Source organism: Peromyscus eremicus, chromosome 3 (assembly GCF_949786415.1).
Source record: "Peromyscus eremicus chromosome 3, PerEre_H2_v1, whole genome shotgun sequence".
NCBI classification, from domain to species: domain Eukaryota; kingdom Metazoa; phylum Chordata; class Mammalia; order Rodentia; family Cricetidae; genus Peromyscus; species Peromyscus eremicus.
This window is the reverse complement of record NC_081418.1, coordinates 11,677,886-11,698,071: the sequence shown is the minus strand read 5'-3', so window position 1 is coordinate 11,698,071 and position 20,186 is coordinate 11,677,886. Positions and strand designations below refer to the sequence as shown.

At 39.5% G+C, this 20,186-nt stretch overlaps 2 protein-coding genes across 2 annotated transcripts in view; both read left to right on the top strand.

The window, feature by feature from the left end:
- Elapor2 (endosome-lysosome associated apoptosis and autophagy regulator family member 2) overlaps nucleotides 1-20,186 on the top strand; it is a 178,754-nt gene that overhangs the window by 119,582 nt on the left and 38,986 nt on the right. The window contains exons 5-12 of the mRNA XM_059257269.1: nucleotides 133-219; nucleotides 3,975-4,080; nucleotides 4,876-5,028; nucleotides 6,008-6,096; nucleotides 11,351-11,531; nucleotides 12,391-12,519; nucleotides 19,145-19,235; nucleotides 20,015-20,117. Of these exons, the coding sequence (XP_059113252.1) occupies nucleotides 133-219; nucleotides 3,975-4,080; nucleotides 4,876-5,028; nucleotides 6,008-6,096; nucleotides 11,351-11,531; nucleotides 12,391-12,519; nucleotides 19,145-19,235; nucleotides 20,015-20,117 (939 nt within the window). The remainder of the gene's footprint in view (nucleotides 1-132; nucleotides 220-3,974; nucleotides 4,081-4,875; nucleotides 5,029-6,007; nucleotides 6,097-11,350; nucleotides 11,532-12,390; nucleotides 12,520-19,144; nucleotides 19,236-20,014; nucleotides 20,118-20,186) is intronic.
- On the top strand, nucleotides 1,211-1,894 carry LOC131905550 (eukaryotic translation initiation factor 5A-1-like). The gene has a single exon (XM_059256435.1). The coding sequence runs from the start codon at nucleotides 1,229-1,231 to the stop codon at nucleotides 1,892-1,894; it is 666 nt and encodes a 221-aa protein (XP_059112418.1). The 5' UTR covers nucleotides 1,211-1,228.

The window sequence follows — 20,186 nt, the reverse complement described above, 5'->3', positions numbered from 1 at the left end:
TACTTGTTGGAGATTCCTTCCTTCATTGTTTAAAATGGGTTAAAGGGTGTTCTTGCAGCATGTGTTGGGAACAGAAATGAACGACAGCTATTATTCCAAAAGTATTACTGAGCCCCTGTGTTTAACTCACAGATTCAGAATGACCAGTGCCAGGAGATGGATGCCACCACAGACAAGTGGGTGAAACTCACAGACAATGGAGAATGGGGCTCCCATTCTGTAAGTCTCTTTTCCTGTGTTTATTTGTTGACACCAATTCCATTCTTCTCCTTCCATTTCCCAACTATTTCTAAGCATTCATTCTAAGAAAATAAAAAGGATGGCATGGTCTGCTACTTTAGATAAGTTCCGTTTAGCAAAGAAATTGCCTTTATGTTTCGTAGGCTCACATTTAAAATTTTAAATTATTTTTCTGTTTTCCCCTTTCCTTAGAATGTTTTGCTATTTCTCTCTCATCCCAGCTTTCTTCCCTTAAATTAAGTGGGACTCAACAACTTAGAAAGCTATTTTAAACTGATACAAAATGTTACTAAGTTCGATTATGCAAGTTTACAAATGTGCCTGCCACGTGTGATAGACCAGTATCTGGTCATTGGAAAGATCATGAATTGCTTTCATTCCACGGTCTCGGTGGTGTTTTTAGGAAGTCATTTTTCAGGTTTGCTTTTTGGGCCCTGTGCAGTCTCTATCATTGCATAGACCTGATTGTCACAAAATCCACCCACTTTTGGAATGCCAACCCACTTTCTATGTATTTGCTATCTGTTGGTCAAAATTCTACCCTCTCTGGTCACATAGTGTCAAGTTTACTTCTACCCAACACCTCTCTAAATGATTGAATCTGAGATGCTCAGATGACATGTGTTAGTACATTTTTTATTATTGTGACACTGTTCTTTTGGAGTAAGGCATGGCTTTAAAACCTGGCTCTGTATTTCTATAGACGACTTGGTGGCTGTTCTTTTTTTTTTTTTTTTTTTTTTTTTTGGTTTTTTGAGACAGGGTTTCTCTGTGTAGCTTTGTGCCTTTCCTGGAACTCACTTGGTAGCCCAGGCTGGCCTCGAACTCACAGAGATCCGCCTGGCTCTGCCTCCCAAGTGCTGGGATTAAAGGCGTGCGCCACCACCGCCCGGCTTCTGTTCTTTCTTTCATATCAGAAATGAGAACAGTTACTTTGCAGGCTTTTTCAGGCTGAGGAGCTGGTGAGTTGGAATTGAAGCCTCTTAAAATGGCAGATGCTTTGGACTTCGAGACAGGACATGCAGGGGCCTCAGCCACCTTCCCAATGCAGTCTGGCTCAGCATTATGTAAGAACGGTTTTGTGGTGCTCAAAGGCCGGCCATGTAAGATCATCGAGATGTCTACTTCGAAGACTGGCAAGCATGGCCATGCCAAGGTCCACCTGGTTGGTATTGACATTTTTACTGGGAAGAAATACGAAGATATCTGCCCGTCAACTCATAATATGGATGCCCCCAACATTAAAAGGAATGATTTCCAGCTGATTGGCATCCAGGATGGGTACCTATCCCTGCTCCAGGACAGTGGGGAGGTAGGAGAGGAACTTCGTCTGCCTGAGGGAGACCTTGGCAAGGAGACTGAGCAGAAGTATGACTGTGGAGAAGAGATCCTGATCACGGTGCAGTCTGCCATGACAGAGGAGGCAGCTGCTGCAGTCAAGGCCATGGCAGAACAACTGATTCTCAAGGTGGCGGTGGTGGCAGCAGCGATCCTTGAGCCTACAGAGCACCCCCCCCCCCAGTTGGGTTCCACTCCGGCTATGCCTTGGCTGGACTCCTATATAATTTATTTGATGTTTTATTTTGATTTTCCTCACTCCTTCAGACTGTTAGGGAGACCCTGCCCTTCACCTAGCTCCCTTGGCCAGGAATGAGGGAGCCATGGCCTTGGTGAAGCTACTACCTGCCTCTTCCCTCACAGCCCTGGTGGGGGGAAGGGAACTGGGTATTGCTTGTGGTTTAGGTCCCCTACCTCTCCTTTTTTTTCTTTTTAATTCAATTTGGAATCAGAAAGCTGTGGATTCTGGCAAATGGTCTTGTGCCCTTTATCCCACTCTCCCTTATCTGGTCGCCTGTTCTCCATAGTCCTTCACCCCCCAAGCACCACTTGTACAAACTGGGGACCAGCCCCCTTTCCTGCCTGTGTCTCTTCCCCAAGCCCCTTTAGCGGTGGTGAGAAGGGCAGTGGGGAAGCAGACATGATCCCTCCTCAGGCATCTGGGAGGGCCTTGCCCCCATGGGCTTCACCCTTTCCTGCGGCTCTCTCCCGGACACATTTGTTAAAAATCAAACCTGAATAAAACTACAAGTTTAATATGAAGCCAAAAAAGAAAGAAAGAAGAACAGTTGTCCCGTGTCAAATGAGATGATGGCAGTAAGCGCCTAGACGGAGCCTCCAGTGTGAAGCCTGAGTTCTTTGTCCATCACTGTCATCCTAGTCTTTGTGGTTATAGAAATGCCTCATCCTCGAGTCCACACAACGCAGACTTGCAGGCAGATTTTTCATCTCTCTGCTCGAAAGTAATATCAGTACCACTCAAGGTCAATTCTCCTCAAGACGGAGTTGATGGGGCTTTGGCAGCCAGTGTGCTGTCTTCATCACTGAAGACTTAATACAAGAGGAATGTGCTGAATGCACTAGTTCTCCACATCTCTTCCAGGATGTTGGGGTAGGGCAGATTTTAATGCTGTATAGCTTGAATTTCATCAGCCAGGGTGCACAGAGGAATAAAGGCATCAAACGAGAAAGCAAAGACCTCCTAACTCTGGATCAGCAAGAAATTGATTAGAAAATTAGTCTGATTTATTAGAAGACAATGTCTCAGTGGCAAAGGAAGCAAATATGAGTGTCATTAAATTTCTCAAGTTAGAGTTAGATCAAGCTACCTGTAGAACAGCGCATTTTCTCTTTTTCCTGTCACACTGTGGCTCACTGAATAGTTTTTTTTTTTTTTTTTTTTTTGGTTTTTCAAGACAGGGTTTCTCTGTGTAGCTTTGCACCTTTCCTGGATCTTGCTCTGTAGACCAGGCTGGCCTCGAACTCACAGAGATCCGCCTGCCTCTGCCTCCTGAGTGCTGGGATTAACGGCGTGCGCCACCACCGCCCAGCCTATGAATAGTTTTTAAAAGCTACAAAGCTATGTAACCCATTTTCTGCCACTGAATAAAATACCCAATGTTGGATACTTTCTATATTTAAAAGGCTTATTCAATTCCATTTTGGAGGTTTAAGGTCACAGTACCTACGTCTTCCCAGCTCTGGGGAAGATGGCATCAGATGGCAGGAATGTGATCAAAGGTGCTCAATGGTGAAGCCAGAAGTCGGACAGGTGGAGACTGTGCCGAGACCCAGGCTTGCTCCTTTGCTACAGTCAGTCCTGAGGGAACTAACACACGAGACCAGCACTAGCCTCTTCAGAAGGCAATGTTCTCAGTGACCTAACTACATCCCATAGTCTCTCCTCACAGAAGTTCACAACTGCCACACTTGGGGACCAGGCTTCCTACATATGGATCTCTAGGGAGCACACATGCCATATCCAGGCCACAGCAGAAATAAGCACTATGCTGACTTTCTTCTTTTTACAGCCCAGAGATGGACCTTAAGAATAACATTACTGTCAAAGTAGATGCTTGGGCTCAGATTCGTTTACTCTGTATGATAGAGCCCTTCTGTGTATAAGCCACAACTTTGAAGTTTAAAAACAAGTTTATCTTTTTAGACTTAGTTTCTTCCTTAGTGTATTTGTGGATTGTCAGAATGCCAGACTGTTTGATTTTTAATTTTAAAACAACTTCATTATATCTTAGGCTGGAATTAAGAGTATTTAAGTTTTTTTAATTCTATTTTACTGGTGATTATATAAAGGATTAAAAGAGGGTATAAGGGAGTAGATTTTGCCTGTGGTTAGAAATAGCTTGTCCGACCCGAGTGTCTTGTGCTTCTTTCTGTAGGTGATGCTGAAACCAGGCACCAATATTCTGTACTGGAGAACGACAGGCATCCTTGTGGGCTCTAAGGCTGTCAAGCCCGTGCTAGTGAAAAATATCACCATCGAAGGTATTTCGTAGCTCTGAGCCCCGGGAGTCACCAGTCCAATTTTATTGCTAAAATGTTTATTAGAGTGTCGGTTTAACTGACTCAAGGGTTTCTAATACAGACACAAATTAATGTCAGACCTCAGACAAGTCTGAAAACCTTAGTTTTATATCCACCAAATTGATTAATCAGTTTTTTCTTTTTCCTCCTACCCTTAAACTGGATTATTTAATCAGTGTAAAGCAGTAAACACAATGATAATTTTCAGGGTTTTTTTTTTTTAAATAAAATGAAAGTGTATTTGTATACAAGAGCCCATTACTCATCAGAGATATGTAAATTATGCCAGATAATCTCATCATTGTTATATTCATAAAAATAATAAGAGTCTGGCTGTTTTCTAAGCCTCTTGTGCCTTTCTGAGCAGATGGGTCATTTCTAGTCCAGCTGAGGCACCAATAAACACTGCCATGGTTCATGCTCAAGTGAAGTGCATTGAGTTACAGCTGCAATTCCCCTTTAGTAAAGGTTGGGGTGTTTTGCTGCATCCTAGGAGTAGGCACATAGGGACGTTACCTCATTAGTCATCGGGACACCTGCTGGACAAAGCTGGGAGTACAAACCACTACACAGCCATTTCCAGGGTCTTTCCTGCTTGCTCGTACACTGCATCTGTCTTTGTTCTAGGTAAATAAAGAATCTAGGCTCACATTACTGTTAGCATCTCTCTCTTCTGTGCAGAAGCAGCAAATAGATGCTGATGTGTTCACTGGACTGGGTGCTCCCTCCCAAGCCCTGTTTTTCCTTCCTACACAGGGGTGGCGTACACCTCAGAGTGCTTCCCATGTAAGCCAGGCACTTTCAGCAACAAACCAGGCTCATTTAACTGCCAAATGTGCCCCAGAAACACCTATTCTGAGAAGGGAGCCAAAGAGTGCATAAGGTGTAAGGAGGACTCCCAGTTTTCAGGTAAGGCTAATTGACCATTTTATTCTTCTCTTTCCATGCTAGTGTTGGCCAAGTGTACCTCACATGGCAGAGTAAGTGGGGTAGCAGTGACGGACCACAGGCCGATGCGACGAGATGAATTCATGTTGGATAGGGACAACATGACACACTAGTGCCCTTCTGTGAATGACTTTCTCCCTTTGTCTATGATTTTCTTTTATTCCACACTCCAGAGATAATTGGTCCAGATGTGTTTGCATCAGTCTAGCCAACTGTTTACTTTCATTATTTGTTACCATAGAGACTGTAGAGAGGTACTTAGAAGTTTTTAATTTGTTCCAGATTTCCAGTGTTCAGTGATAATATAGGAAAAATCTAATATTGTCTGGAAACAGCTGCCCTGATGCAGATGTATCATGGAAATACTTATCCTCCCTCTGGGGAAGATAAAAATACAAACATATAGCTAGGTGATAGTGGTGTATGCCTTGAATACCCAGGATGGCCAGGGCTGTGTAGAGAAACCCGCTCTTGGAAAAGCAAAACAAACAAACAAACAAACAAACAAACAAACAAAAACCAAATCTTGGCCGGGTGGTGGTGGTACACACCTTTAATACCAGCACTCGGGAGGCAGAGACAGACAGATCTCTGTGAGTTCAAGGCCAGCCTGGTCTACAGAGCAAGATCCAGGACAGGCACCAAAACTACACAGAGAAAAACCAAACCAAACCAAACTAAAACAACAACAACAACAACAACAACAACCCCCAAATTTTTATTTGCTTAAGGCTTGGATAGTTAAGCTACTCTGTACAGTGATTTTCTTTTTTTTACATGTTAGCTTCCATTTGTGTTTTGGTGTTCATTTTTTCTTAAGGTCACAAAGGAATTGGTCCATTTCTGAAGTGATTTCTCTCTCTCTCTCTCTCTCTCTCTCTCTCTCTCTCTCTCTCTCTCTCTCTCTCTCTCTCTCTCTCTCTCTCTCTCTGTGTTGCAGAGGAAGGAGCCAGTGAGTGTGTGGATCGCCCACCCTGTACTACCAAAGACTATTTCCAGATCCATACCCCATGTGATGAAGAAGGAAAGGTATCAGCCATGTTTTACTCATCCCATGTTTATCAAACTCTTTTCCTGGTATAAGCACACTCTGGTTGTCTGTTACCCGTGTGTGCAGATAGTACAGAAGAAATCTAAGAGTTTAGGTGTTGCAACTTGCCTTTGCTTTGACCTCCCAATTAGTTCTGCAGACAAGATTGCTCTTAAGCTTCCACTTTTTTAGTTTTTTTAAAAGAACATTATATTGCTACCTACTTCATAAAGTTTCTATGGGAAGACATAAGATACTCAAAAAAGATTTCCAGCCCAGGGTCTGGCATGTGGTGAGTGCTCCACACATTATTACCATCTTTTTAAAAAGACTATATTCTTTCACAGGTCAGAAGATCAAGAAGAGCACTGCTTGAAATGTGTGCTTATGTAGCTTCTATTTCACTGCAAGAACTCAGAATGCTTATCAGAGGAGCTATGCAGCCATATACTAATTCAATTACGCCAGACTACTGTGTAATCAAATTTACAAACCACAAAGTGATTACCATATGAACAACATTTAGCTGGAGGAAAATGCACAGATGAACTTTGCAGTTGACCTGTCATTCTTTGAATTTAAAAAATCAGCTGTATTAGCCCGTGTCAGTGAGAAGCTTAGGGTGACATGGCCTCTGTGAAGTGTCCTTCAGATATGCTTGCATCCTGAAACAGGGCATTTAGTTTTTGGAGATATCAACAAATACTATTTTCCTTTCCTAATTTTGCATCTGTGGATGCTAATCAGTACTTTTTATATTTATGTGAATATGAAACTTCCTTTATGCCTTTAAATACTTTGAAAGAATATTGCATTGAGTGATTTAGAGTAAATAGATAACTAATTTGAAGTGATTAGTGGAAAGTTTTAATAAGAAATATAACTATTTTTAATATCAATGCTAACACAAACTAACAGCATTAGCTGATAAGGGGTTGCAGAGCAAGGTTGACCATGGCCTGCAATAATGCCGTGTGAGGCTAGCTCTGTTCAGAAATTACACAAGGAGGCCACTAAAACGGAATGAGAAGTATTGCGTATAATACCTTTAAAGTCAACTTTCCTTAGTTAAACTTGCTTTACTTACTAATAAAAATAAAATTTAGTTTATTCTATGTAATGATAATGAATTCAGTACTACTGCATAAATGAATGAGATCTAGTAATGATTCACTTTATCTGAACAACATGAAAACATATAAAAATTGTATTTATTACATTACTGAGTGCTCTATTATATTGATGAATATAATGCCAGTGGCTAGTATGACAGTATCAGGTTGACCTGGCCTAATAGAATTAAGGCCATGCATATTTTAAATATTGCTTAGAACGTACACAGATACACACACTTGCAAGCATGATGTATGTATACATATATATGAACTGTGTTTTTCATATGTCAGAGAATTTCTGAACATGTTCTTCATATAGAAGAAAATAACATTCCCATGTTTTATAAATTCAGTGTATTGTTTGTTTCATTCTTCTTTTTCTTTCCTTCCTTCCTTCTTTCTTTCTTTCTTTCTTTCTTTCTTTCTTTCTTTCTTTCTTTCTTTCTTTCTTTCTTTCTTTCTTTTTGACAAAATCTCCCTATGTAGCTTTGACTGGACTAGAACTAGGTGTAGACCAGGCTGACCTTGGACTCCCCAAGATCCATTTTTAAAGTTTCACATAGATCCATAAGGGCATCATAACTCTTTATGTTAAAACTTCTCTGTTGAGAGGGTTTGGGTTTCATAAAAACATCTCATGTTTGCATCTCACTTTCCAAAGAATGAGTTGATTGTTGGTGTCTCACCTGCGCTGTGAGCCATCTGGTTCTAAGGATCATTAATATTAATTAGTATCTTTTCCCATCAGCTGCACTTGGGAGCATATGTCTCTGTAGAAAGATAGAGAAGCAGTTTGTCATGTGTGGCAGGAAGGTTTGTAATGAAACTTGAATCATGGAGGATTTGTGACTTGATTTCTCCATGTTAAAATGTTTAATGATTAAAATATATTTTTTATTTTTTAAAAATCTTCTTTGTTTACTTTGGAAGCAACTGGTTATTTGGCTTCCCAAATCTACTTGCATATTTTATTGTTTTTATTCTCATCAGACTAATCCTTCTTTTAATGGTGCTGTGTGCATCTCTTGGGTAAGTTGTTTAATGGATCTAGTCTGGGGCTGGGGAGATCCACTAGTTAGTGGAGAATGTGAGTTCAGTCCCTAACACCCATGTGCGAAGCCTGGCCTGGTGGCCTGTGTTTACAATGGGACATAGAGACAGATCCCCAGGACTGGATGGCCAACCAGCAGCCTAGCCTTATTGTTGAGATCTGGGTCAGTGAGAGAGCTTGTCTCAAAAAAAAAGTAGATAGAGCCAGAAGAATGATGCCCAAGGTTGTTTGGCCTGCACACACACACACACACACACACACACACACACACACACACACACACCACATACCACAATACACCAAATACTACATACACACACACACACAAAACACATATACATACACCACACTCTTACACACAGACATACACATACAGCACATACACACATACCACCCACGCATACATATACCACACTCACACACACATACATATACACAAAACACAAACACACACCACACACACATACACACACCACACAACACACTCATACACACACATACATACACCACAGAAAACACTCATACACATACACACACACCACATACCACACAAACACACACACACACACACACATCTAATTTGGAGTGTTTCCTTGTTTACAAACTTGGGGAGAGTAAAACGCTTCAGTAAAACCTGAAGAGGTTGGAAAGATTCTTCAATGTTGCATAACATCTCTGTTCTTGTGTAGGAACCAAAATTCCCCTAAATGTAGCAGTCATCCATTTTTATTAATGAGTCAGGAAATTAATGAATTTATTAGGATTTTAAATTTGCTTTTTATACTTGTTAAACTGGAAACTTAAAGTCAGTGTGTCTACTATAATGATTCTTTGTTTGTATTCTCTGAATTTTCTGCTACCTTTTTTGAAGGGAGTTGAGAGTCTTTTATGGATATAGTATTTAATTTGATTTTTTTTTTTTTTTTTTAGCTACTTAGGAAAACTTAGCTGGAACAGCCACTGTTTCACAGATGGTAACAGAGGCAGAGGGATAAAGTAGCATATTAAATCATATCATGAATGTGGAAAGGGGAGCTATAAAGAGAAAATAATACTATTTATCATTCTCTTGAGGCATCTATGCTGAAAGCATTTTCCTTAGCATCCTTCTTCATACAAGATAATGCATCTTCCAAGAGCATGTTCAAGGAGACCACTTGAGTGTTGTCAAGGCTCACTGTGCTTGGTTCTTACTGACTAGAAACAGTGGTGGAGTACTGCCTGTAGTTCCATTCTCTAGTTCAATAGACTTCCTACTACAGAAGTTGTTGTAAAGGACAACCAATACTTTCAAAAGTTTATTGGATGAAAGAAAGCGTTATTGTCTCTTCTAAAATATTCTATTTAGTTACGGTATTGACTTACTGTTCTGTTTGTGCTAGAATACCTCCTTCTATCCCTCAGTGTTCATATTCCACTTTGCTTTAGAACAGCTAACCCATTCAGTATTCTGGTTTCAACGTGAGAGTACCCAGGTGTGGTCAGTTTTTGGGGCATAGCTGTTACCGCTATTTTTTTGTGTTGTTTTGTGTGGACGAGGATAACAAAGGCGTTTAACTGATGTCATGCATCAAGAGCAGAGGGTGCATTTGTCTTGAAGCTCAGAGCACATGCAAAAGAATTAGAAACTTCTGGAGATAATAGTTTAGCTACAGCTCTTGTTACTGAAAAAGGCTCAGAAACTACTGGTGTTTATGAATTATTATGAGTGCACATGAAGTTTAGTCTATTCTTTTTGAAAGTGACACTTTCTTTGATGATGACTGTGTGTAAAGTATGGTAGGAAAGGCTGTGGCTGGAGGAAAGAAAGAGCATTGACGGTCACAGATAAGCAAGAAGGGCCAGGGAGATGGCTCAGGCTCGGCTCACAACCAAAAGTACAAATAAGCGAGACAAAGTCAGCGTATTGAAGCTGTTGGCTACCCAGGGAAGTAAATGGGTACAAGGGCAGCAGTTGTTTACACTTGCCTTTTATTTTTGAGATTATAAATTAATTACATCATTCCTCTCTTCCCTTTCGTCTCTCCAAATCCTCTCAATTACCCCTCCTTGCTCTCTTTCAAATTTGTGGCCTCTTTTCTTTTCATTGTTTGTTGTTACATGCATACATGTATACGTGTAGACATATGTATTTCTGGACATGACATGCTCGGTCTGTAAAATGTTACTCTTATGTGTGTGTTCAGGGGTGACCATTTAGTAGTAGTTTACATTTTAAAGAGGGACTCATGATAAGGAGCATGCCGTCTGTATCGTAAGGGTATTTATGACTTAGGTTAAAAACTTTTGAGATATATATATATATATAAACTTTTGCAATGTAACAGTCATTTCCGGGGACTAGGGAGATGGCTCACTTGGTAAAGTGCTTGCCACACAAGCATGAGAACCTAAGTTTGGTTGTCCAGAACGCACATTAAAAAAAAAAAAAAAAGTTGAGTATAGGAATCCACTCTTGTAATCTCAGAACTGTGGAGGAAGAGACAAGGGGGCACCTGGGGATGGCTGGCCAGCCAGCCTAGCTCAATCTATAAGCTTCAGGTTCAGTGAGAGGCTTGATCTCAAAAAATAACCTGGGTGGGGGGGTAGACCTAGAGAGATGGCTCATCGGGTAAAAGCACTTACCACTAAGCTTGCTGACTTGAGTTCAGTCCTCCAGACCCACAATGTGGAAGCAAAGAGTCGATTCCTGCAACTTTTGTTATGACCTCCACATGTGTGCAATGGCATGTGGGTGTGCGCAGCAAAAGGTGGACAGCGATTAAGAACGGCATCAGATGTTGACCTTAGATCTTAATATGTTCATATGCGCGCGCGCGCGCGCGCGCACACACACACACACACACACACACACACACACACGATGATTATTTTCCTACCTAATTTTTATTTTCTCCTTACTGTGTTAGTGAAAGTGTCCTCTTTTTCTCTCCCGTTGTCACTGTTTTGGATTCTCTCAACCCCTCCTCTGTTCTCCCACTGATTGTGTTTTTTTAGTTTGTCAGTTAGCATCTTTGTTGTAAGCATGTTGCATGATTTGCTTTTAGTTTTAATTTTTAAAACTCTTTTTTTTTTTTTTTCTTCCAGACACAGATAATGTACAAGTGGATAGAGCCGAAAATCTGCAGGGAGGACCTCATGGATGCTATCAGGCTGCCCCCTTCTGGGGAGAAGAAGGATTGTCCCCCCTGCAACCCAGGATTCTATAACAACGGATCTTCTTCTTGCCATCCCTGCCCTCTGGGGACATTTTCAGACGGAACAAAGGGTAGGGTGTCTATCATGAACTGCACTTTTAGAAAAATAATATTAATAAACCTCTGATCTTGTTTTCAATTGATTTTCTGGAGCAGTCTTTAGAAGATACATTTCTTTTCTTTTTCTTTTTTTTTTTTTTTTTTTTTGGTTTTTCGAGACAGGGTTTCTCTGTGTAGCTTTGCGCCTTTTCCTGGAACTCACTTGGTAGCCCAGGCTGGCCTCAAACTCACAGAGATCCGCCTGCCTCTGCCTCCCGAGTGCTGGGATTAAAGGCGTGCACCACTACCGCCCGGCGAAGATACATTTCTTATTTCATTGGGAGGAAGAAGAGTTAAAAAATACTGATAATGGGACTGTGAGATCGTGATTTATTTACCATCTAATGAGAATCGTCCTACTGGCATTTTGTATATGTGAGACAGTCTCCTTTAAAAATAGTATATTTAATTATTCTTTGAAAAAATGACCCTATTTTATTAGCTAACTGTTGATAATAAGGATGAACATTCATTTGCCTGTGTGTGTGTATGTGTGTGTGTGTGTGTGTGTGTGTGTGTGTGTGTGTGTAAACATACAATGAAGCACTATGCAAACAAAACCACCAAAAATATACACATGCTTTGGTACTCTACAAAACCACCAAATACATACACATGTGTTGGTACTCTTCAAAACCACCAAATACATACACATGCCTTGGTACTCTGTCTAGAAATATTTTCCAGATCATGTTTGAAGATGTTCCCAAGGGAATTGGTGTATAACATCCTTCCCTCACATTTCTCATAATTATGGTTTAGAGGCACTTGGCACAGAGAGACCTGTCCAGATGTGGTCTAATGTGATGGTTGTTCACCCATCTTCTGCAGAATGCAAGCCGTGTCCAGCAGGAACAGAGCCAGCGCTTGGGTTTGAGTATAAATGGTGGAATGTCCTTCCTGCCAACATGAAGACTTCCTGCTTCAATGTTGGGAATTCCAAGTGTGATGGAATGAATGGTGAGTTTGGACTCTACCTTAGCTGTTGTGGCAGCAAAAACACCATTTGTGTTCAGACTTAGCTTTTTATAAATACCAGGCGCATTTGTGAGGAAGTTTGTGTTACTTGGCTGTGTGTCCATCCTAGCCCTTACATAAAAGCCAAGCAACCAGTCAGATGGCCTTCCTAAAGTAGAAAAACTACAGCACTTCTCTCCTTCCCATGGCCTCACTTTCTTTAGTTCCAGCTTTGTATAGTCAATAACAGTATGCAAATATCAAGTAGAAAATTCCAGAAACCAAGTTTTAAATAGCAAACTGTTCTAAGTACCTAATGAAACCTCCTTCCATTTTTTTTTCTTTCCAGCTATGATGTGTATTATCCCTTTGTCTGATTTCATCTGCTTCCTGTCCATCAGTGACTTAATAGCATCTTGGTGTTTAGACCCAGTGCTCATGGTTCACAATATCTGTTCAAATGACTCCTAATAATAATCTCAAACCCTAAGTAACATGTTAAACAGAATCTATCAAGGCTGCCATCACTGGCTCACTCCCTAATCCTGCCCTCCCCCCTCCCACCCTTCCAGCTGAAAATGCAAAAGTTCTTAACTTAGTAAAGAAAGAACAGACATTATTTGCTGAACTTGCTAAAAATCTATGGTAAGAGAAAGCTTTTAGCCATTAAACTGTGAAAAAGGAAAAATCACATCCCTGTGGGCATTGCTCTCACACCCTCAAATGGCAGGAATTGAATGGCAGCATGTGGTAAGTGCTAAGATAGAAAAGGTATTAAATAGTAGGACTTTCTGTGTTCACTGTGGGGGTCTCAGAGTTTATCTCCTGAGGATAGATGTGTGCATGGGGGTTGGAAGGTGGACAGGCTGCTATATAAATCTTGCATTTTATGTAGTCACTTTTGAAGTGGATATTGAAGCTCACATTTAAAGTCACAAATACCAGAAGAGATGTAGCAAGGAAGGTAACAGCATCTACATCTTCTATTCCCTTCAAGAGTGGTATGTAGGCAGAGTTTTCATGGGGACCACAAGCTCCAAAATAAATGCACTGAGGCTTATATTATTTACAAATCCTCGGCTGGTAGCTCAGTCTTATTACTAACTAGCGCTTACAACTTAAATTAATCCCATTTTCCTTATTTATGCTCTACCATGTGGTAGTACTTTTATTAGCATGGCACATTCATCTCCTGCTCCCTCTACATTTGGCTGCCGACTCCTCTCCCTACCCTTCTTCCTCCCAGCATTCTCCTAGTCTGGCTGTCCTGCCTAACCTTATTCTGTTCAGCTATTGGCCAGTCGTCTTCTTTATTAAACCAATGGCAGCGACATATATTCATATAGTGTAAAGGAATATTCCACAGCAGTCATTGGTTACTTTAATCTGGTTCAGCTCTGTGCCCTGGTAAAAAGTTAAAGATTTCAAATTCCTGTTTCCTATGAAGCCTGTGATTGTTTTCATAAGAAGCAGTTGAGTCCCACTCACTGAAAACTTACAAATGTGGCAGAGTTCTTTCAATAATACTTGTTGATTGTATTCATTTTAAAATCTGACACTAGCAGCAGGTATTCTAAACAACAAGACTTAATAATGAAATCCATCCTTTAACTTTACCACCTCGCTGTCATTTTTATCATCTTACTTTCTCCATATTATATTTGATCATTGTACCTAGGTCTATATACACAATTTTAAAATTGCATGTTTTGAATTAATAGCTCCCCAGAACTGACTTGGGACATAGGAGATGAGATGTTCACATGAGTACAGAGATCAACAGAAAAAATAGAGTCTTTAATAATTTTGAGCCAATAGATGAGTGAAAGTGTAGCGAGAATTTTCCTGGTCCTGCCTGGCCCATGGTCAGGACAACTCTCTCTCACCCACCAGTCCCGCAGCTGCTCAGACCCAACCAAGTCAACACACAGAGACTTATATTGCTTACAAACTGTATGGCCATGGCAGACTTCTTGCAAACTGTTCTTATATCTTAAAACAACTAATTTCTATTAATCTGTAAGTTGCCACATGGCTTGTGGCTTACCGGTATCTTTTACATGTTGCTTGTCATGATGGCGGCTGTCAGCATCTCTCTGCCTCAGCCTTCCACTTCCCGGAATTCTCCTCTCTCCTTGTCCCGCCTATACTTCCTGCCTGGCTACTGGCCAATCAATGTTTAATTTATTAACCAATCAGAGCAACACATTTAACATACAGAACATCCCACAGCACTTCTCCTTTTCTTTTTTTCAAAAAGGAAGGTTTTAACTTTCACATAGTAAAACTACAGATAACAAAACAATTATCAAGCAAGAATTATAGTTACACTGTTTAGTCTATTTATAATATCTAGTCTATTTGTACTTTGCAAAATTAAAGAAGATTTATCCTAGCTATCCTATATTTGTGAGTCTAAGGTTTCATATCTAATTTATCTTTTATCACAACTAAGGAAAATTGTATCTAGCTTCAACTACATCAAAGACCTCAGAAGGATATAATATTACCTGAAAAATGGGAGAAGTACACAAACAACTTTTGAGAGTCTTGTAACAGTAGACAGAGACAGCTGGCAGCCTGGACAGTCATCCAAAGTTCTTTTGTAAATTTGGGGATCTGTCTTTAGCCCACAGGGCTAGAGTCTCTCAGTCACTTCTCTCTGTGTCCTGTAGAATGTCTGGCAGTTTCCTCTGAGAGGCAGGAACACGAAGGACCATTTTGTCAGGCAAAGTTCAGTGGTCACCTTCCCATGGGTCCTGCATGTCCACTTGATCAAGCAGTCCAGGCAAGAACAGTTTCTTGCCCAAATGGCTATTTTTGCCAAGGTGAAGATAAACTCAATATAGAGTGTCTTCGATGCCCATCCTCCTCTCTGAAATAAATTGGTGCTGCTAGAAGCAGACATGTCTCATTATCCAGAAAGTCTAAATTTTTTAAAACATTTTAAATGCCATATTCTGTAGATCTTTGAAGTATTTGAAGATTACTTATCTACCAGAAATATATCTATGTATACCTAGAAAATTTAAGATGACTATACATTTGACTATCATAGAAGACTAATTGTTCCATTACAATTTAAATGAGTTGTATAAACATAATACCTTAAACAAGAATAAAAATACACATACAGTATAACAAAATTAAGTTTAAATTTGTATCAATAAACTAAAATCCATAGCAATGTAAAACATTTTAAATAAGTTGTTCTTTAAAAGTAGGCTCATTAATCTACCCTTTCATCCTATCATATCTAAACTATCCCCTTTTCTTCATTAGAAAGAGATTGCATTTACAATCCACCTGCTTTAAATAAAACTATTGTTTTTTTCTCTATCCCACACCAGAAGGCTCTTCTGATATGGGACACAAGAATCTCTCAACCTTTTTTTTTTTTTTTTTTTTTTTTTTTTAGAAATATGCTTGGGTTTAGAGAAGGAGTGAGCCAATTCCATCTCCAAAGCCAGCTTGGTATATTTGGGAATTTGGGCGTAGCTTCTCTTACTACTTCTTGCTGGAGGGGGTTGCTGTATCTTATGAGGACACAAAGAAAAGTAGTCCATGAAGGTGTATCAACTGAGCCCAGTTGCCTTGAAACTATTCTGGAGGTTGGATCATCTGGGCCATGGTGTCATTGGAGACCTTTTTGGGGGTCTTGGCTGGTCAAACCTGATGTATTTTAATCTGGAACAAGTTCATAGCCTCTGGCTTTCTGTGGAAACAAAAGCAGAGCCTCCTTTCCAAAGCAACATATCCTTATATCCAAATTTTGAAGTCAAGGTATCTTTAAAATATATATATTGGTTTAACTCATCTGCCTTTACAATCAAATATCACTCTGCAGTTAAAAATATCAAAGACAACACAATCCAGATTCTCTGTGTAATAACCATCTTTATGTGGCTTGTATAGACAACAGGAAGGCGGAGAGGAGGATGCCAGCCTGCCATCCAGGGAGCATCATATCAAGGCAGCCTGTCTCGAAAAACCAAAAAAAAAAAAAAAAAAAAAAAAAAAAAAAAAAGGCAGCAGGTAAAGCCAGGGAACACGTGGCGACATACAGATTAACAGAAATGAGCTGAGTATAATAGTAAGAGCTAGACAATAGTAGGCCTGACCTAATGGCTGAGCAGTTTAAATAATATAAGTGTCTATATGTTTATTTTTTAAGTGGGCAATGGGACTGCCAGAGCTTGGTGAGACTCGGAGAGAAAAACTCCAGCTACATGAAAGACCAAGACCTGATGTACATTAAATACAAAATATTCCTTATTGCTCAATAATACCACTTTTAGGAATTTATCCCCTGAGAGAAGAGGAAACACTATAGTAGTTACCTCTCTATAAGAGTTGATATTCCTTAGATGTGTCCTATGATTGCATTTCAAGCCAGAAATTTAAGATCAATTAGGAAAATAAGACTGGGAAAACAAGAGTATTAAGTGAATCCACAGAAGGACTAGTACATGTGTGTGCTCACTTACTAGAAGAGATATCAGCAACTTCTATAGAAGACTCACTCTTACACCAATACTTTACTCACTACCAATTTACTCACAAGCTGTAAAGAAAAAGAAAAATGCAAAGATAAAAGGCAGTGTGTAACTTTGTGATCTGGAGTCTCTGTGCCATTCTTGTAATGAACAGCACACATCAGGGTCAGGTGGAATGTCATGGGGCAGCTTGGCTGAGGAGGGTGTCACCCTCCTGGCTGGAGAGTTACAGCGCGTGTGTTCAGACTGAGTTGGATGAGTGGTTGGGGAGTTTTCATATTCCTGAAGTCTGAATTTGACAAAGTTGCATGTTAGGGATGAAGAGCAAATTTTTGCATGTTGGATTTGTGCCTGTGAGAAATTAAAAGTTGGAGACAATTTGATTGTACGTGAATGGATTCATTGGGCATCATATATAAAAACACAAATGGAAATAATCTCACTTTCCAGCAATAGAATAATGTTTACCAACATAAGGTAGCTCAATTGAATAAAATATTATGTGTGTCATCATTATACTGAAACAGTATGCTGAAAAAATTTGAAAATATATTTCCAGAATTTTTATTTTTTGTTTTCTTCTGACTCAGTAATGCTATTTCTTGGGATCTATACCAATACAACCATGTGATATGAAGAAGGAAGTTGCATGCAAAGATGTTAATTTTAATGTTTCCTATATGAATGAAAAGCAGGAGAAAACAAATTTTCAACAATGGGGATATACTTAGATAAAATTAGATGTAAAATGATTTGTATTGGAGAAATGTTTGTGATATGACTATAAAAAAACCAAAGATAATAGTAAGTAAAAAAGAACCCTATATATCTTGGTCAGGATAGACCATAAATGAGGGAAGTTGGTGGACTCTGCATTGGGCAATATTGAAACACATGCAGCATTTGTTTCTACTTGAAGCATAGTAACTCCTGCACACAATCCACTTGCTGCCACCGCTTCCTTGTCCTTCTCTCACATTCTGTACTTCTTCATGGTATTCGTAGGTTTGAAGAGGTATTCTTAGAAACATAACCACAGTCTTTCCTCTCTTGGCATTCGCTTGTTCTGCATGGGGTACCTGGGTCCTCCTTATCATTGTCACGGAGTTATTGTCTAAACCTAAGTTCTTCTCCTATTATTACCCAAATTCTCATCTTACTGGGCCACAGGGTTTCATGATTACTCAGCTCTTAGAATTAAAAGTTGATAACTACCTTTCTTTGTTTTCAGTCATGAGAACCTTTAGGCAGCAGAATTATCAACATTTCTCTAATAGATGAATACACATTATTTTATTATGTTTTAGTAGTGTGTATTCAACATGCTAATTTACTTTAAATTATTGTATTTGAAAATTGCCAAGCTGCCAAGCTGGTACTGGTATGAATGCCTGTACTACATCTCTTGAAGTAGTAGATAACATTTGGAGATGTATCAATGCTAAGTATTGCCCTTAGATAATAAGCTTGCTTCATGCTATATGTGGATTTATAACTTTTACTCATTTTAAAGTGGTTGTCTTGGCTTATGGTATGTTGGTTGTTCCTGTGCAGAGGACATGCCTCATGTGACTTCTTGTGCACAGACCTATAACCTCACAGTGTTGGCATCTGTTACCATGTGTATGCCTCACATTTCCTACTCCTCAGGAGGGAGGCCTATCTACTATTCCATGTATGCCATACTTATTGACATTTAGTAAAAGTTAAATTGTGAAACAAAATACAGTAAACTGGAAAGAACTCCTGACCCTAAATCTTTAGTAATTTGAAGTTTTTGTTTTCCATTGGCGGTCAGCAGAGTGGGAAGGTGTCTATTCCCACACAAAGTGTTCATTTTAGTGTGTTAGAGTAGATAAATGCCACCTGTTTCAGTTTGGAAAATCATGCTTCATTGAGAAAACTGTCACCTTGTCTCACATTGAATAACTTGTATACAAAGTAGTACAGTCAGAATGTCTTTGTGGGTATCTAGAAGTGAACTTTTGTATCCAGTTTACAATTGATATTTAAAAATATGGCATTTTCTGGAGTATTTCTAACTTTGAGCTTAATATGTATTTGCCTTATTTTAACATTTTTGTTATTAATTAATGAAATTTTACTAATAAAATATCTTTTATCATTTTCAGGTTGGGAGGTAGCTGGAGATCACATCCAGAGTGGAGCTGGAGGCTCTGACAATGACTACCTCATCTTAACCTTGCACATCCCAGGATTTAAGTAAGGGTTGCTGGTCCTTTCTATGGGAATCTTCACTTCCTCTATAGAAATAGCAGAGTAGGACTTGTTATATGGAGTGTTTTTGTTATCAAATAAAGAACAGTGTGTCAGAGAATGATATATGATATTTAGGCATCTATAGAACTGGTCACTAATAATTTATAAATGCCAGTCATGTATGTTCCTTAGATAAAGCTGAAATGTTTTAACAGCATTACAACCAAACCTGTAATAAACAAAATTCATTGATCCTTAATAGAGAATACTTAGTCAAAGTCATTCATTTGCAGGAGTGCTAACAAGTGCCAACACTGAGAGGTGATAGGTCTGTGCACAAGAAGTCACATGAGACATGTCCTCTGCCCAGGGACAACCAACATATCATAAGTTAAGACAACCACTTTAAAATGAATAAAAGTGATAAATCCACAACATTTGCTATTGTGTCGTTTAATTGTCTATTATTTTTCTCAACTCTATCTGTGAGTTAGTATGTTACACATTTATTTATGTCTTTGCTTTAGTCCCACATATTGAGATTTCCCAGTGTGAGTCTCTTCCTTCCTTTAGAAGCAGGAGAGTCAAGCATATCATGATGGCCTTGAGCAAGGGTTTGGACACACAGACTGAGAAAGGGAGGATCTGTGCTTCCTCAAGAAGCAGTAGATTAGTTAACAAACAAACTGGATTTTCAGTTTAGTGAGAACACATGATTTAATTTTATTTCAAACTGCATTCAGCATATATTACTGATATTGCAATTTCGATCTGTCATGTAGACCACCAACATCTATGACTGGAGCTACGGGTTCTGAGCTAGGAAGAATAACATTTGTCTTTGAGACCCTCTGCTCAGCTGACTGTGTTCTGTACTTCATGGTGGTAAGTGATTGAAGGCAGATTTCAGCATTTATTATTCTCTTTCAAGTTTGAATTTATTTATATAAGTTG